The sequence below is a fragment of the Nipponia nippon genome, unplaced genomic scaffold (genome assembly GCF_047370975.1).
Source record: "Nipponia nippon isolate SJK-2023a ecotype South Korea unplaced genomic scaffold, ASM4737097v1 scaffold_5, whole genome shotgun sequence".
NCBI classification, from domain to species: domain Eukaryota; kingdom Metazoa; phylum Chordata; class Aves; order Pelecaniformes; family Threskiornithidae; genus Nipponia; species Nipponia nippon.
Window position 1 is genome coordinate 3121677 of NW_028262369.1, and position 18819 is coordinate 3140495.

Below are 18819 nucleotides of genomic sequence, written 5' to 3' on the forward strand. Positions count from 1 at the left end.
ACACAGTCAGAGGTCTACTTCTCAATATACAACAATATCCTAGGACCTCTGAGGTATTTTGAGACAGCCACTCGGCAGACAATTGCTTCTGTGGCAAGTCAAGTAAAATAAGGAGAGCAAGGCTATGATCATGGCACTTCACAGCAATGCCTAAGTAGTCTCAAGTAGTCAACATTCTTCCTCTGCACTGAGCTAGGATAAAAGTTTTCACAGCTGAACTGTGTAGAGAAATTGATCCAGCTGAAAAAAGAAAAGGCATCTTTTAAAACCCAGAGCAGTTTATCAATCCAGCTCAGTAACTAGTACAGCCACATGTGGCCGAGAGCGCAACGACAGCAATTGTTTACTCCTATACTGTGACTGAAAAGCTATTGGTCAAACTGCAGAAAAGCACACTGATGTTCTTTTGCAACGATTTTGCAAAGAAAATTAAATTAATATAGAAAAGCAGAGGGAGAAACTAACTGATTTGCAATACATGCCAGAGTAGCTGGCTCCCTGGTGAGACATTTTCCACAAATATAGCACAAAACCAAGCTATTTGCACGTACGTCAAATTTGGGTTTCTGATATCCCGTTGTATGAAAAAAATCTGTCTAAGATAATTTATATTTCTACAGACCATCATGCTATTCAGCTCAATAAAACACGGTGTTGTCATTTCTCCACACCTCTTTCACCCCCTGCCTCCAGCTATGTCAAAAGAAAAAAAGCAACATTCAAACAACTCAATGAGATCTGAAATAAAGTTGTCATTAAAAGTTTGGGAGGGGCTTGCGGGTGGGGGCAGAGGGGTATGGAAGAAGAGAAGAGATGTTGCTCTAAACAAAACAGGTCAAAAAATTTCAAATCAGCTCCACAGCATATAACACAATACAGCATCCAAATTATACACATAAGAGTTTAGATATTACAATATAAAAAGTCCCACCATCTCAGCTCCTAGAGTGTTCATCAGGGACTACTCACAGCAAATTGTTCACATGAACATGATTTTTCAGAGACGTTGTATATACAATGAAGCATAAAGACTACAGAAATGCATCTCCGGAATTCTTGGCTTATTGAGTTGTTTATCAGATAACTTACTGCTTTATGCCTAAAAGAGCCAAACAACCCTAAAGCAAAGTCTGTTTTTAATCAGTTCCACTCTTACAAGAAGTTGAAACTAAAGATTTTACCTATGTTCATCATCAACCTATATGAACATTAACCTATATTCTGGCCTCCACTCTTGAATGGCAAGCCAGGAAGTTCCGTAACTTTGCTGACATAATGAAAGAGGCCAAAATAACTACTGAAAAACGTATTACCTTCCTTTGAAGGCTACGTTTGTAAAAATCAAAGCTTGATTTTTCAGTTTTAAATTTACTCCCACTATTCACATTAGTGACGAGTCTATTCAAACAGAAAACATTTCCAAAATGCTATCAGTCACACCCGTCATGTAAAAGTTTAATCTCTCGTTAAACACCTAGTATTTAGAGATCTTGAAATTAAGACTTTATAAGCAACCCAAAGAATCCCAAAGTGGTCTGCTTTAAAGAACATTTTCAAGACTATCTTGATAATAGTTCAAACGGAGAACATTGTTTCTAAATAATCGCCTTATAATAAGCTACTCTGTTCAGCTTCTTTCAGAAAAAACTTTTGTGACAGATAGTATAACTTTCATTTGTTTAGCTTACTGTTTGCATGTTGTAGTTTGTGTTTTGCTTGAAGAACATGACTACAGCACAAAGGAAAAGGTTTCCTTGTTCTGACTGCTGCCCACAGGATCAGGTAGAACTTCTGGAGGAAGGAGGAAGATAGTTTTTTTTCTCCCCGGGAGGAAGAGAGGATGCTCAGCTAGGGAAAGCTTCTAGACCACAAACTAGAGAAAACTAGGTGTAGCAGGAAGCTAGCTGGCAGCCCAGAGCATACCTGCAAAAAAGCCCCAGAAGCAACATACTTACGAGGGACCTGAAGTTAACCATGTAAATTGCAGAAGCCCTGGATGCTACTTACAGGTGCCACACAGACCAGGCACTGGAAACAGCCATCTGGTCTGCAAGGACACACTGACAGAACAAAAGACTTGTTCATTTAAATATCCAACAACTCCAACTTCTGACATGTACATACATCTTTTTTCTTTTTTTAAAAATAATTAAATATATGGAGTTGTCTTATTCTGGTTTGTTATTTTGCATTATAGTAAAAAAAAAAAAAGCTTCAAAAATACAAGCCTTTGCCTGCTCACTATAAGGAAAAGGTGAGACAGTCTCATCTCCAAGCTCTGACTGAGGTGAGGTGGCAGATGTTAGTTAGAACATGGCAAAGCTTCTAAGATCATGTGAAAGTCAGACATGGCAAGTCTTCCAAGTTTTCATGATTTGAAAATAACGTATAACTTCTCTGAAACAAGAAGCTACAAGTTCTGAATAATGACAGAATGGATAAACTTTCTTTTTTTTCTTGTAAACTGTAATTTTCAGTTCTTGCTTGGGGGGGGGGGGGGGGGGGGGAAGTAAAAGAGTGAGAGCTGTTCTTCTCCCTACGATTTTTTGTTAACTTTCCCTTTCATTACAGTTAGGCAGTGTTAACTCTGAAGCCAGAAGAGACATGGCAGGCTTCCTCCAAAACTTCGAAATGACACTGTCAGAGGAACGTCATATTTGAAGTACACAACTTAACTAACATGAAAAGCTTAAATTTAAGGTATTATTGCGGCACTTTTAGAAGTTTCAGTTTGTACGTGGTGCAGATATGCATCTCTAGAAAGAACTGAAAACATTTTGGTTCAGGATTGAAGAAATAACCCCCTCAATTGACATCTACTAGTTGGCATGTGCGTGTGCCGGTGTTACTAAAAACAGCCCTGGGATAAATCCTATCTTAAAATGAAATTATGCTGATCAGTTCTATCATCACCTTCACATTCAAATCAAGCGGTCACTGCGCGTCCATGTTCAATCTAAGGAACGTACACAGAATTTATAATGTCTGCTAGAATACATGGAGTTACTGCCTCAGATGTCTTGGTGTCAAGAGAATCACGTAACTGCTGTCACTACGGTCAGTTGGTTTCCAGACCAATGAAAGCTGAAAGCCATTGATCACGATTATTCCCTCATTTTTGTGGGCCATCTGAAGCTAAAATAATTACATTTGCCAACTCCTATATGATAGGGCTTGAAAGGATGGAATTTCTCCTGAATTTAAATAAACAGACAGACTAAAGCACTAGCAGCTTTTTAATTTCAACTCCTTTCCCTTTATGTGACACATTACACTATCTTTAGAATCGTCACGAGGTAAAATCTACAGATTAAATATGCAAAGAATCAAATCTGTGCATAAAGACCCCTAGATTTCTCAAGGCTTACTTCAATTTGTTCAAGTAACTTGCGTGAAGATCCAATTCAAAAGCAAAATACTGATCATAGCATCACCCATAAACAACTAATCACATATGTTTATTATGCTTTCTTAAAAATGGGTTACCTGATAACGTTAATAAAATAGTTTTGTGTTATTTCGATTGATAGTACAGGAGGGATTTTCTAGTTTTTCCAGATTCTTTAGCATACTCAGTTTTACCTATCACCACTTTCTGACAATGTCCTACAACACAAAGAACACCTGACCTGTTTTTCTTCAGTTCCACTACTCCCAAAGTGTACTCCAGAAATAATTTTCTGAATTGTAAACATATTCTCAACACTGGCATGGACAAGGCCATTAAAGCAGTCCAGGTACTCTTCTAAGTGTCCTTTCACACGTTAGCAGAAAGTAAACCATTCTTTTCAAAAGAAAAGGTATTTACTTTACAAATTCTGGCTTCTCTGCAGCATTACTAGCGTGAACCAGAAAGCCAATCAAAACCAAAGTGTAAAGAAAAATGCAGTTAGACATTGATTCTGAGCCTAGAGATACATATTCTAAGGCTAGTGTTATACTCCTGTGTTTTAGCAGGTCTTTTAATACAACAACTACTTACTTGTTAAAAAAAGGTTCAATGAGTTTTGATCTAGCAGAGACATGGTTTTTCGGAGGACTGAGGAATGAACCTGATGAATGAAGAAGAAATTCAGTATGTAATAAGCAGCTACAGACAGCACTAAGGAGAAGGTTGAAAAAGACTACATAGATACCTAGGAAATTAGCCATGGAGATGAAGCACAGTCCAGTAATGTAAGCATCGTATCCTGCTTCGTGAAGTTGTTCAGAAGCTGTGTCATAACTTGGAAACCCTTCTGCAGTTTCTGAGGAGAAAAAATAAATTGTAAACACATTATTGCAGAAGTTAAAGGCAGCCCTGTATGCTTACCCCCACACTTATTTTGTCAGAGCATAACCTCATTTGGGTAAGTTTATACAATTTTTCAGCATTTCTGAAAATTCAGAAGTTCTGAAAAAAGCACAGTTTTGTTTTGTATTTTTAAATAAGAATAGGCTCCTAGGATAGAAATTCCTTCCCATTAAAAAGCTATTAATCCACAGACCTACTTAGTCAAAATAGAGCATTAATTCTAACACAATGACAGCAGAATTCCCCACACAGCAGATTTTTTTCCTGACTGTCCTGCATTTAAAAGAACAGACACTCAGGCTAATTGAAAACTCTACTATTAACCTGTTTGCTAACCATCCCATTGACCCATAGTCAGATTTTTCAAGATATTTAAATGATGAAGATGGAACTAAGTGATTAAAAGATGTCTCTATTGACAACTTTATCGATAATCATGCTTGTTGTTTATGTGAAGACCTTGAGAAGTATCCCTTGAATCACCTCTGAAAGTGGGAACCTTAATAGGCACTTCTCTGAAGAGAAGTGTTCCAAGTGCCCAAGTCTCTGTAACAGAGAAATATACGCACATCACACTTTTTTCTTTATCATTTAAATTCTTCCCACTCCCAACAAAGTTATTTCACCTCTGTAGCTAGCTTCTCAACCTCTAGAAAGCTGGCTCATTTTCCTCTAGAAGTTATACTGAGAATAGGGCTGGAAGACCAAAATTAACTGTTTAAAAAGCCGGAATGATGACGCTTACATTAAGGTACAGACTGAAAAGTGAACTCTATATTTCCATTTAATTTGTTGCATTCAACCTAGCAAATGAAGCTAAAACAAAGATGAAACATACCCAGGATTTAAAACAGTGATACAGAAATACTAGCTAACTTATACAATGGAAATATGCAAGCATAAATAGTTGTTGTATTTTGTAAAAAGAAACTTGAATCCATATTTTCTATATAAAACTAGAGCAGCAAAACATCAGGCCTTTTTTCAGATGAGCCCTTGTAATATTGTTTTTAAAAATAAAGTTGTCTGAGATTCCAACAACATTAAGCTGTACTGGCTGAGCTGAAAAGGACATTTCTTAGTGCATAACCTAATTTTTTTTTTTAATAAATACATATCCAAAAGAAAACACAAATGAACAGTTAACGAAAGTATTCTAATATTTTTAAACATGCTTTACTGCAGATGTTCTGAACCACATCAATCATTTCTGATTAAATATTAACACTCCTGAGTCAGTCAACCATTATGGTCATATTTTGCTCAAAAAAAAAAAAAAAAATTGGTAATAATATTATTTTATATTACATCAGCAAAAAAAATAGTACCTGACAGCTGCCAAATTATGTTACATCTGAGAAGAAGCTACAGACGACATGCCACTGCTGTGGTTTATACCCCAGTCAGCAACTAAGCACCACACAGCTGCTCACTCACCCTCCCCCCGCAGTGGGATGGGGGAGAGAATCGGAAAAAAAAGTAAAGCCCACAGGTTGAGATAAAGGCAGATTAATAGGACAGCAGAGGAAGAGAAAATAATAACAATGATAAAAGAATATACAAAGCAACTGATATACAATGCAATTGCTCACCACCTGTTGACCAATGCCCAGCCCGTCCCAGAGCAGCAATCGCTGCCCCCCAGCCAATTCCCCCCAGTTTATATACGGAGCATGACGTCATATGGTATGGAATAGCCCTTGGGCCAGTCTGGGCCAGCTGGCCTGGCTGTGCTCCCTCCCAGCAACTTGCGCACCAGGCAGCGCAGGGGAAGCTGAAAGGTCCTTGACCAGCATAAACACGACGTAGCAACAACTAAAACATCAGTGTGTGATCAACATTATTCTCATGCTAACTCCAAACCACAGCACTACACCAGCTACTAGGAAGAAAATTAACTCCATCCCAGCCGAAACCAGGACAGCCACTAAAAGGTCTGCATGCAATTACTGTACACTCCATCTGCATGGCATTACTTAGGTCTAGGCACCAACAGCTCCTGCTCTTGTCCAAGAAGACTGTAATTATCCATCTTATTATCTGTCCTGTTCCTACAGCTTAAGTGCATCTGCTCTGCACATTCAGCAATATAAAAAGTATCACTCATCTTGTTTTTGATTAAGCATTGAGACCGTCCCTTCCAACACACGCTACTGTTCAGTATTGCCCTCCCTTTTCTGAATCAGCAGCTTAAGAAAAATTCCAGAACCTTGAGATAAGCTTGCCCTTTGATTAAATATCCTTTTGTTTACCTCAAAGCAAAGAAAGCTCCAAAGGAACTTTAATAATGTCTAGAACACACGTGACTAGACACTACTGTGTAAGTTTTCTTGGTTTTGTTTGTCCAAGTGCCTATTGGAGTGCTCTGGCTTTGATCTGAAGGACAATAATAACCAAATGAAACAGTTTTAAACCAATTTCAAGTTACTCATCAAAAATCAAGCTAAAAACCAAAATGCCATCATTAGAAGATGATGAAACTGCTGTTCACTGAATACATCCATTCTTCTATTATCGGAAATAAAGTGGAAGGATTCCTACTGACTTCCACTAATAGTTCTAAATACAACTGCACTGCATGTATATTGCCCGTGTTTAAAGTCCCTTTCATCAAAACACTAAGTATTAATAGGGCAATCACATTTCAGACCAAGAACAAAAATAATCAAAACACTTTCTTTCCTCTGAAAGAAGAAAACATTTCAGAAATAAGATCATTTTGATATATCCTTACCAACTTTAGGAGGGCTGAACGGAACCTCTTTTAAACGCTTTTCCAGTTCTGCAAGGGATGTATTATTAATGATCTCCTGCAAGAAAAGAGACCATTAACTGCCAATGTCAAGAACATTTTCCCTGGAAACTGAAATCAAATAGGATAAAATGAGTATTTACTGCTGCCACCTTGTGTTCTCTAAGGATTTATACATAGCCTCATGTCAAACTAACACACCAGAGAAGTCTGTCAAGACAACTATTAAAAAGTTAGCTTGCCTCACCTACAACATAGTATCTATCAGTCACAAGCATTTATTAATACTTTTCAGAATTCTGGATGATGAATTACGCCAAAGTAATATTTCTATTTGAATCTGGTTCCACGTGTGGTACATGTGGCAGGGGAACAGGCAGCGCAAACAGCAAGGCAAAATATCCTAAATATTGATCAGAATGGTTGAAGGTGTTCTAGGTGAGCACTGAAGGGTGCTTGCTGACTGGACATTCTTGAATAATTTTACAAGTGTAAATACTGCTGATTTAAAGTAATAAAAAGACAGGGAAAGAAGCCTGGCAATCAGGAAGCTGCTCCTACACTTCAGCTTAGCTGAGCTGCATTACTGAATCTATATATGCGTATATGCAATGTCACAAAAAGATATATAAATTATTAATTTCTTCAAACCAAACTTCCTGAATAATCAAATATACTTTGCCAATCAGTACAGTGGAAAAAACCATGCAGAATCAATAGCAAGAGAAAAGAAAAAAATCTCACACAATTTTTCTTAACGTTGTCTGAAATTTTTGAGGACCAAATTTCCTTTGGTTTTAAATCAAGACAGCTGTTTACAGTTATCATCAAGTCTGCGGTCTGAAAAGCTATCGAGAACTCAGTACAATGAACAAGCTCAAATGATGCATTATATTGGCATCCCAAAGCACCATTTGATAACAATAGCCTAAAACCCAAGCATCTACTGTAAAAATTACAAATATCAACGTAACTGTACCGAACATAAAACCTGTGCAGGATTATTAGTTTTCAGATTACAAAAGCCTCTATTCTTACTACAGCAGTATGCAAGACAAACCTGAAAAATCTCTACTAAGTACATTTTAATGAGATTTTCTGTTATGCAATGCTCTAAAGTCAGAGAGGTATGCAGAAAGATAGATGCTGCTTCATCAGCATGTTTTTAATTCATTCATTCCAAAGGCACACAGGAAAGCAAGAGAGGATGATCACTTATCTCAATGCTTCTTTGGAAGAATAAAACTCATGCTGCAAGAGGTTTTAAGAGAAACCTGTAATTTTTTTCTCCTGCTGACTACCCACTGAACAGCAGGCCACAATAGAATCTAATGATGATGTTCAACCATATTTTTCTAGACAAATCTAAGTCAGCATTCACAATATTCTGAAGCTTTGAGTATACAAGCAGCTTCCAGGTCCTATTTGTTCGTGAATAGCACTTTTTTTTTTTTTTCTCCTGAGTAGACATGCAGTGCTGATTTACAAGACAAAAAATCTGCTAATCACATTTTAAGTAGCAAAAACTGCACATATTTTGGAATTCAAAGCTGCTAAGTTGCCTTAAAACTGCAGCAAACACAAAAGTCACTTGTACAAAAGTAAAATTTGTATTCTAAAAATTCTGTAAGTTTAGATAAGGTGTTAAAAAAAATAATTCTTTTACAAAAAAGAAGCATCACAAAAAACACTTATACATTTTCCTCAAAAAAAAAAAAAATTGTTTCAACACACACTTAATGCAAACTTGTACCTTCAAATCATTCTGTAATATTATATTAATTTACCTTAAAAGGTTGTGTACTTGCCATCAGTTTAGTATCCAATAGCCTAGAAACAAAGAAAGAGCTAAATAAGTAGAAATGGAAGAATGTCCATTTTGCCAAATCCTCAAAAATGTTATGGTGTATTAGCTGGGAAACGGGAGTTTCACCCTAATGAAAAATTACTCTGAGTTCTTAGAGCAGCCGAAACACTCCTTGGCTTTGTTCAGCAAGAAAAAGGACAACAACTAAGCAACAGCAAGAGATGCAAACAATAAGTAGCAAATAAATCTTGTTCCAGATGTAGCGCAGATTCAAAACACCAAACATCATGCCAAAAACAAGGGGGTAGCGTAGCAAAGCTGCATCTTTTGCCAAGAAGTAGAACAATAGCACTGCTTTTCTGAAAAAGAGATGCTACGGAATACTTTAAAAGCTATTATTTATCTAACCTGTTCCCAATTTTATTTCCAGTAACAGCTAGGTTACAGGGCTAGGACAAACAGTATCAGCTTGCTAAAACAATACTAAAACAGTTGAAAGTTTGAACTAAGAACTTACCGGGGAAAGACACATGATGTTACTTCCTTGAACTCACTTAGGTCCTAATTTAACGTTAAACCAGAAGATAAAACCCAAATAAGTTAACTGTTTATCAGTCTCATGATGATATATAGCAATAGCTACAATTATCCAACCAGCTTCTAAAATTAAGATACAGTGACTGAATTCTGATCTCATAAGAGATGTATTTGTCAGCATTACTGTGAATACCACCTGCAATTACATAGAACTCCAGACTAATTATTTCTGATTTGTCTGTGATTCGTAAGAGAAATGTTCTATTACCTCCAATACCCTATCCTATTAGATAGCCTAGACTGCCTCTAATTCCAACTGTGTTAACAGTTTTACTTAAACATTCCCAGCGTTTAATGTGTCAATGGAATATAAGCAGTCACTCCAGGTGGACAGTTGACTGCCTACAGTTTGTACAGGAACAACTGACAGCTGCTTATGTTCCAACACTGTCCAAACAGGTCCCAAACTTCTTTCTCCCATCTCATAATCAAGTCTTTCCCGTAACACCCACAAGCCCTTCAGGATTTTAAGTAATATAACCATCACACGGGCCACCCTTCCAATGAGACCTTTGGCTTCTTCAGACAATGTCCTCGGTGCCAATACATTGCTTAGTTTAACTTAATCCTTAGACTATTGCAGTCATGAACTGTTAGACTGCCCTACCGCAGTCACGAAAGTATGCTCCCTCCAATTATTCAGACATTCCACCTCTTCACCCCAACGAACATCATCCTGCTACAAGATTTCTTATCATCCTATTAATTGTACTACATTATATGAAAACTTATATTCCCACTTTGTAGACTAGAGGGGGAAACATGCCACACAATAATGCTGAAGCTCCAAACCAGTATCTTAACAAGACAGTTAAATTTACTTGCCATCATCCAAGCAGTTTCTGAAGGACTAACAGATATAAGCAGAAACCACAGTTCAATTCCAACATTTAATTTGAACATTTTAAAAATGTAAAGCAGAAGAATTCAATCCAACTAAGCTTTCTACATGAAGATTTAAGAAAATAAGGCAGTAGCCCAGAAGTAACAAGTGTTCTTTTTAAAACACTTTTCTATTGTTCTTAATAGACTGTCATATGCTTCCATTCACAAGAACGTTTGGCGACAAGACTAAAGACAAATACATTAAGGCATTTATTTCATCATCTGAAGACTCAGAAGATTACTTACATCAGGTAGGGGACAATAGAACTGATGTATGGTATGCATAACATCCAGTAGCATATTGTGCCCAATAACAAGCTTGCCCTGTGAAAAGAACATTAAATGTTAGTTACATTTCCAATCACGGCCATGGCAGGGGCAATTTGTGAAAAGCACCCATCCCAGATGCTAGCCGAGGGCAGCTGGGAACATGTACAAATCAAACCTCCCGCTTGCTCTCTGCCTGCCCCACAGACTCCTCCATTCTCTCAGAGCAGCCACTCCTTTTTCCTCTACTACCAATCACTTATCACAGCCTTCAGCAGCAGCTTGAAATGTGGAGAAGATGCACTAGAACAGCTACTTACAACTTGGTTTACAAAGGTAATCTATTTTAAGATCGAAATCAAGTGATTTCTGAAGTCCACTACCTTTTCATTTACAACTTGTACAACAACTCGCAATATATTCTTTATGGTTGTAATATACGATAGTTATTAGGGGCGTGATCTGGCTTCTCATGGTGCAGAACCTGTCACACCAGATGTTGTACAAGTTCCTTCTTGAAAAAGTACAAAAAATTTTTTAAATGTTAACTTTGATTCATTTGACATGACAACCTTTTCTGCTTCCCTGAATCCTCCATTTGCTAGAGAAAACAATATGCATACATGGTTTTTTTCCTACAGAGCAGGTAGGAAAAGAGGAAAAAGAAAAAGGGGGGGAAAAGAGGAAAAAGAAAAGGGGGGGGGGGGGAGAGAAAAAAAAAGCGCCACTAACTTGTATTTCATCTTCCAAAAATGTAACAGGAAAAGAATTCTTTCTTTGAATTCATTATTTTTTTTTTCTTACAACCAAAGGTACATTAAAAATCATGTTAACTTACAGAATTAGCAATGGCATGAACAACTCTGGAAAATCCTACCGCATCATTCAACTCTTCCTGTAAGCAAAGATTCTGACATTAGCAAAACATAAATACAAATATTGTCAAAACTGTACCTGCAAACTTCCAGACACACCAGTTTGGCTCAAACTTTTTCTCAGACATAACCAAGAACAGACCACAGAGGAAATGTCAATATCTGGAAGATACATGAGGTCAAAGCAGGATGCTGCTGACAGAATTGCAGTTTTATATGTAGCTCTAGTTCACTGTAAAGCAGGACAAGTCACAAGCTATTGTGGTGGGTTGACCCTGGCCAGAAGCCAAACACCCACTCTGCCTTTTGCTCACTCCCGTTTCCCAGGGGATAGGGGGGACAAAAGGAAGAAAAAAAAAAACAAAACAAAAAAAAACAAAGAGAGAAAAGAAATTAAAAGAAAAGCAAAGACTCGTGGATCAATATAATGACAAGTTTAGTAAGAAAACTAAAAGCTGCATGTACAAGCAAAGCAAAAAGGAATTCATTCACCACTTCCCGTCAGCAGGCAGATGTCCAGCCACTTCCTGGGAAGCAGGGCCTCAGCACGCTTAAAGATTGCTTGGGAAGATAAACACCACAACCAGGAACATCCCCTCCCAACCTCTTGCCCCCCGCCCCCGCAGCCTACTTGCTTTTTAGGGAGGGTGGAACAGAGAGAAAGCCTTGACACTGCGCAAGCGCTGTTCAGCAGCAGCCAAAACACTTGTATGGCATCAACACAACCACAAACGCAAAGCACAGCAACTTGTGGGCTGCTATGAAGAAAGGTAACTTCATCCCAGCCAGACCAATACCGCTGAGTCAGTTCACTGTCCCTACAAGACGTTCAGTAGCGCTCAGCTATTCAATAACAGCTATTACACTGCAACAGCTGAAGAAGATATTAAAATTAAGCTACATATCTTCAGCCATATTTTTTACATACATTGTTACAAGATGCAACGGGTTGAATCCTGATTGTTATTTCTATTAAATCAGATTATATTTTTATGCTAACATTGAGATTGGGGAAGCAACATTCTTCACTATTTATATAAACAAAAATAAGAAAATACAACTATACAAATACAATATTATGTAACGCGAGTTACACATTCTATACCGACTCAGACTGGTTTAGGGGGATCTGACTACGGCACCTATTTTAGTTTCACTTCAGGAATTCTTTATAACAGATTTTTCTTTTTCAGGTCTAGGGAAGTAATTTCTGCCTTGCATTGTTTGACTTCGTTCAACCAGAAGTGAAATTCAATAAAAACATTCACTGTTATTTTAGTTCAGCTCTGAATGCCACTAGTCAGAGTGAGTAATACACCTATAAAGATTGCTTCAGAAAAATCTGCTGCAGTAGTAAATTGTCCCTAACTTGCCTTTTGGAAAAAGAGATCTCACATTAGTTGAGGTCTCTTTCTCTCTTAAGAAGCATTCTGCATGCAAGTATTATTTGCTGCACCCAAGCTGACTTTATCTTGAAACATGTAAGCACAAATCACAAGAGTGCGATCAAGAATTCTCACAATTCAAGTCTTACAACTTCTTGAAACTCGTGTCAGACTCAGTAAGCAAAAAATATCAAGTCCCATAAACAATGCTGAGAGTGCTTGAATATGCCAGACATGACCTTCCAGTCAGCTTGTTACTAGAGCAGTCGTGTGCAGCATGTTTCTATCAAGAAAAGTCAGGTGACATGAATTGCACAGGACATTTTAACTCGGACAACTAAGAGCAAGCAAGTTTTGTAACAGAGTACTACTCCAAGGACAGATTGTGAATCCAAATAATGTGAAAACTCGCTCAAGAATTTCTGCAAGACTTTTTGCAATTACTATCGTTATACAGCACTAATAAATGCAATAAACTGATGTTTCCTATTACTAGACCATGCTTTTCTGATACAGCAGATTCATCTGAGGAGGAATTCAATGCTCCAGAATATTGGTTCAGTATTCTACAATTAACTCATTCTTGAAAATTTTTAGAGTGTCTGGCAACTCTTCTTGCTCCATTGCAAAGCCTAAGTTATCTGGTAGAATTTGGAGGATCAATTTCAGACAACAGCCACAGCCAAACAAAAGGGAAATACTACCAAACCCTATCACACAATTTTGCGTAGCTGACTGAAGTCAGATTTTCCCCCTCCCTCTTTCATGTAAACTAATGAAAAGGAACTTATTTACCTGTTCTTTTGCTTGTTTCTGCTGTTCTCTTCTTTTTCGTTCTTCTTCATTTACCTTACTAATAACAATATATCTCTCCTTCTAAAATAAAAAATGTATAGTTTGAGGAATGACTCTAAGAAGTTCATATTTAAAACCACTGCAAATTTCTGTAAATTTACATTGTAAAGAAAATTAAGGCATACCTCAGCAGCAGTTACTTGGCAACATGACTGTTCCTATTGTAAGCACCACTTTATCACCTACGCCCAAAAGCCTACTTTAGAAAGCTGTATTAGATTCATCCACCAAACCTAACTTTTACTAAATTCACTTTTTACTTCTGAGGAAAGGTTATCAGCATTTCCTTGTAAATAGTGGATTTCAAATATCTTTTGAAGCAGAGATTTGTGCTGGGAAGTGAGGATACAGCATGTGATGCCACTATTTTTCCTCCAAGATCAAGATCTACTTTTCACCAATAATGAACGTCAGATCCACTACATCTTAAAATACTCTTTAGTATCCTTCTTAAAAAAATAATAATATTAAGCCACACAAATACATGCTTACACTTCATATACTGGTCAGATTTAATGTTTAGAAACTAGTTCATTGTATTCCATTTAAAATGTTTCGCATTTTGCATAACAAAGCTCAAGCTAGATCTAAAAGTTAGGAGAGCTGGCAAAATTGAGAAATACAATTTCCTTTAAACAGAACAAATGTTACAGGCAGTAACACGCCTAGTTACCTTATCTGACTCCAGAGTTTCCACATGGATACCTTTTGGATACCTACAGCAACACAAATGAAAAGTAAATACAAGTAGCTATTAATTTGGCATTTAGCATATTGAAAATGCAACAGTGATTCCGTAATTTCATGTTTCATTATTACTATAATTCTCAAGTGCAAAAGAACTATTAAAAGTTCCTTTTTATTTAAAATAATGGAAAATTTCAAGTAATAGGCTAGTTAAATTGGCCTCCTTATGTTACCTAACAGTAACTAGCACTAAAATGTATTTTCCTATGCAATTTCCCATTCTATTGCTGTGGACCTATAATTTTTATTTTAGTAATATTAAGTATCTAGATATTTCATCACAATCTAGAATCTCTGCTTTCAAGAAATCCAAAATCAAAACACTGGTGAGAAAGCTCTCATTTACTTGCAGCCACAAGACAGCTTCTTCGGTGACTGCACGCCTTTAATATGTCACTTATTCTAGGATTTATAAGCAACCCTCAACTTCCTGCTAACAGTAAGCTCTGACAGGAAATATTAACACAAATGTCATTACCTCTGCTACAGGGCTGCATCACTCCGCCACAATCATGTTTAATTACCAAAGCACTACCAGACACAGAACCACAGAGCATCCAACCAACAGCAAGGTCAGAGAATATTGCCCTTCACTGCTTAACAAGTAGAAATTACTCTGATCTTCCCATTATAATAAACTAACCACAATTATATAACCACCGCAGAACCAGCATGTTTCCTTCGTCCTCTGGCTGCTACTAAAACTCAACTAGAGACCACATACTAGAGTACTATTGTGTTCTCTCCACCCTGACTTCTCAGACAATTTTGAACCTAGACCTCAGTTTCAAGCTGCTTCACGTCACAAACCTTGGATGCATCAAAACACAGTTGCACAACAGAACACTTCAATAGAGAAAATGACCTGCGAAGAGTTCAGGACACAAGGGCAATCAATAATCTCACTGTTTTCTGCTTTAATTATCTCCATGCTAACTTCACAACTTCGCTTTCTCTCACCAATATACACACACAGTGTACACAGCTGTATACACATAAAGCAACACAGCTGAATGCTAAAAAAAAAAAAAAACCAACAACAATTTATGAACACACTCTTCCATCCACTGACAGAAGATGCAAGAATAAGTGGCAGACAAACATAACACTATGGGCTACTGGAAGCTATAGATGTTCTATCGATATATTAACAAATCCACACAGAATAATTCCTGAAAACACCTCTCTCTTTCTCAGATTAATTCTCAAACTCACATCTTGAGATTCCATTTTAGAGAGAGAAGCTTTATTTTATCCACTTCCAGTGTAAGTAACGGAGTGCCAGACACTGTTGCAACACTGAATTAACTAAATGTACAAAAGAAATTTCCACTGTATTTTCCACATTTTACTAGAGCAGTCAGAACAATGAAAAATCTCATCTCTACAACCTAACAGTTTCTCCTAAGGCCTTAAGGGATATATTTAGGCATAGATGAAGGATAAAGCCAAGAAAGGAGAAGAGAATTACTGATCGAATTAAGATTTTTAAGTCATCGAAAATGCTTATACTTGGCATCTAACAGAAAACTATGAACATACCACTACCTGCCATAGAACTAGTAGTTTTTCAAGTAAAGCCCACAATCTGTATAAGCACATGCACTTTCTGTTCACTAAAAACCTGTCAAGTTGCATTTGTTACATAATTCTAGGCTGTACTGTTCTATTCACAGATTTTAGATAGGAATGATAAAATAAATACTAAACTTTAAAATATTCAAATGAATCATCGTAAACCAGTTTAATGCAATTTATCTTCAGAACATTACAGAAGTCCTCTTAAAGGAAAAAAAAAAGTCTAAATGAATCACCTCAGAGGTTAAGTAGATCAGATCTTACCCAGATTTCTTATCAGAAATACTAAAAATATACAGTAAGGCAGTATTACCAGTAACTTACTTCCAGCTCAAGGTCTGATAAATTAATTTCCTCTGAAATCTAAAATCAAAAGACAATTGTGTTACTAATACTCCACTTACAGAAGTGTTTCAAAGTAATAATGTTCAGTTAAAGCTGGCTCCATGTTCATTTGTAGGAAGATTTTTAAAGCACAAGTCACTGCTACCAGAACCTACAGGCTTGGAAGGGTTCTACTGAATTCTGATGTTCAGTTGCTAAGCTGTAAAGGCATTTACACCATTTTATACAGTTACCCACGTATCTTCTCGTAAGCAAATATTCTGCAGTCATGATTACTGAATATAGATACAGTGATGTTACCTTACGCCCAGCTTCACAATGTTCTAGTATTTCTAAATTCAAATTTTTTATTTTTTAAATAACTGTACTCTCCAAACATCTGGACTCCAAAGCTAAATAGACTTTTGGAAGGAGACCCACTAAAACCAGTTTCAATACACAGTGTCAACTATGAATAACTAATAGCTCAATAGATTTGAGAAACCTGTTTATAAAATGCATATCCAAGGCTTATGGAGCACTTCAGCAATAGCAAAAGGAGGCTCACGTATGCAAGACACTTCTTGGCTATACTTAAAATATGCTGTCACTACACGCAGAAGTTATGGCTCATAAAGCAAGAGTATGACATCCGTGTAAGTTCCCATGTTTTCTCAACCTTCAGAGACTAGTCACATGTAGATTTTGCTACAGTCAACCCAAGTAAAGATATTCTTCTTCCTTATCACTCCCTTAATTCTATATGGCCAAAATAAATAATTCTTAATAAGTAATTTCAGAAACTGACCCTGTACATGGCTCCAGTTCCAAACTTTCATTTTCTTCGTTCTTTAATAAGTCTTCTATCTGTTCCCTGGAAGAAATAGATTATTTGCTTCTATATCTACCGTTTTCTTTTTATGATGTTTACAGCTCTCCCAAAAAGACAAGAAAACACTTCATAACAAAAAGAGAACTATTTTACAACTAGTGAACTAATAAACATAGCTTCGACATACGAATGTGTGACTACTGTTCATGTTTTAGTTTCAACAACATCAGAGAATATTAAACAATTCTACTTACACTACTTTCTCAATGAATTTTTTCTGATCTTCAGGAATTGTTACAGGACACTTTGTGGCATTAGGAGAAATGTATGACAGAGATCCTGCACCATTGGCCTGAGAACGTTTTTCATCATACTGTTCCCTCAGCTGTTTTTCTTCTTCCTGATTTAAATATGGAATTCCTGAAAAACAAACAAACAAACAAACAAGGCATTTAAAAGCTCATCATAATTAGAGACAAATTAGACTTATCACTAACCAAGCATTTGCCAGTGTTACACCCCTGAAGGCCCAAAACACATCCTTCCCTTTCAGTCACCTGTTCTAGACCCCATTCTTTATCTGTGTGTATCCAGGCTTCCTTCTAGCACATGCCAGATGAGCTGGTACCGTTGGACTCTTAAGAGCTATACGCCTCATCTGCACCAGGCACGAGCCTGAGGACTGCAGAGCTGTAGATCACAATCACAAAAATATTTAGCACTACTCTTCCTTGCTATCTGCATCGCTTTAATAATAGACTGCAGCAGCACCTATTACAATGCACTGATACTTTTTCTAAAATGTCACTACCGATCCATTACACAGCTACATAACTTGTTAATCTGTTATTTATGTTTAGCCACCAAACAAAAATAAACAACCAAGCACTTATCTAAATAGGAATTCTATTGTGGTGAACCTATACCATGAATTTTTGGAAAGGGAGTAACTATCAGCACAACTGTAGATCAGATAAGAATAATTTTAAGAACTTCATTATGTGTTAAGAGAGTATCATGAATGGCTGCCTTTTTCTTTTTGCAGAAAATGATGAAAGATGTCATCATAAATTTTGCAGACATTGAAAGAAAGAAAAAAAAACCAAAACAACTCACCGTTGCGAAAAACTTTATTAAAATCAAATCCTTGGTTTGCTAAAAAATCTATACTTGAACTCTGCAACAAAAGAAAATAGCTTTACAATTGGCAAGAGTATCTGTGGCATAAAAAGATCAATTCAGTTATTTTTACACTTCTTAAGAAATTATACTAGGTCCAAAGTCAAGAGCAGCCAGGTTTGTGACCCTACAGAAGCCACAGAGAGTTTAGGCTATGCTACTTTTGTTATTTGTTTTCAACTTCCATGAAGTCCAAGAACAATAAATACACTAAAGGGACAAATATGAAAGAACGAGCTATGTGGAAAGAGGAAACTAAAGAAAGCAAAATGTGGCTCAGGAGAACAAATCTGAGACCAGAAAAATGCTGGCAATACCCTGGGAAGCAGTGAAAGTGAGATAAGCAGATGGGAATAAAGGATCAAACAGAAAAAGCAAGGGAGCAGGAAGTCAGACAAGAAAGGAATAAAAAAAAAAAAAATAGAATCATCTTGCCAGGTTT

The 18819-nt window shown here is 36.9% G+C and overlaps 1 protein-coding gene across 4 annotated transcripts in view; it reads right to left on the minus strand.

Moving 5' to 3' along the window:
• The window catches only part of PARN (poly(A)-specific ribonuclease), a 64418-nt gene that overhangs the window by 41717 nt on the left and 3882 nt on the right, over nt 1-18819 (minus strand). For 3 of the 4 annotated variants that reach the window (XM_087731466.1, XM_087731465.1, XM_087731467.1), the window contains 13 exons: nt 18315-18375; nt 17453-17618; nt 17175-17240; nt 16367-16405; nt 14391-14433; nt 13658-13738; nt 11441-11497; nt 10582-10659; nt 9371-9414; nt 8834-8876; nt 7029-7104; nt 4137-4247; nt 3983-4052 (listed from right to left, as the gene is read on the minus strand). In XM_087731466.1, coding sequence (XP_087587592.1) covers nt 3983-4052; nt 4137-4247; nt 7029-7104; nt 8834-8876; nt 9371-9414; nt 10582-10659; nt 11441-11497; nt 13658-13738; nt 14391-14433; nt 16367-16405; nt 17175-17240; nt 17453-17618; nt 18315-18375 — 935 coding nt within the window. Of the gene's footprint in view, nt 1-3982; nt 4053-4136; nt 4248-7028; nt 7105-8833; nt 8877-9370; nt 9415-10581; nt 10660-11440; nt 11498-13657; nt 13739-14390; nt 14434-16366; nt 16406-17174; nt 17241-17452; nt 17619-17755; nt 17873-18314; nt 18376-18819 lie in introns of those variants that run through there. The other variant, XM_087731468.1, reaches the window with a different exon arrangement.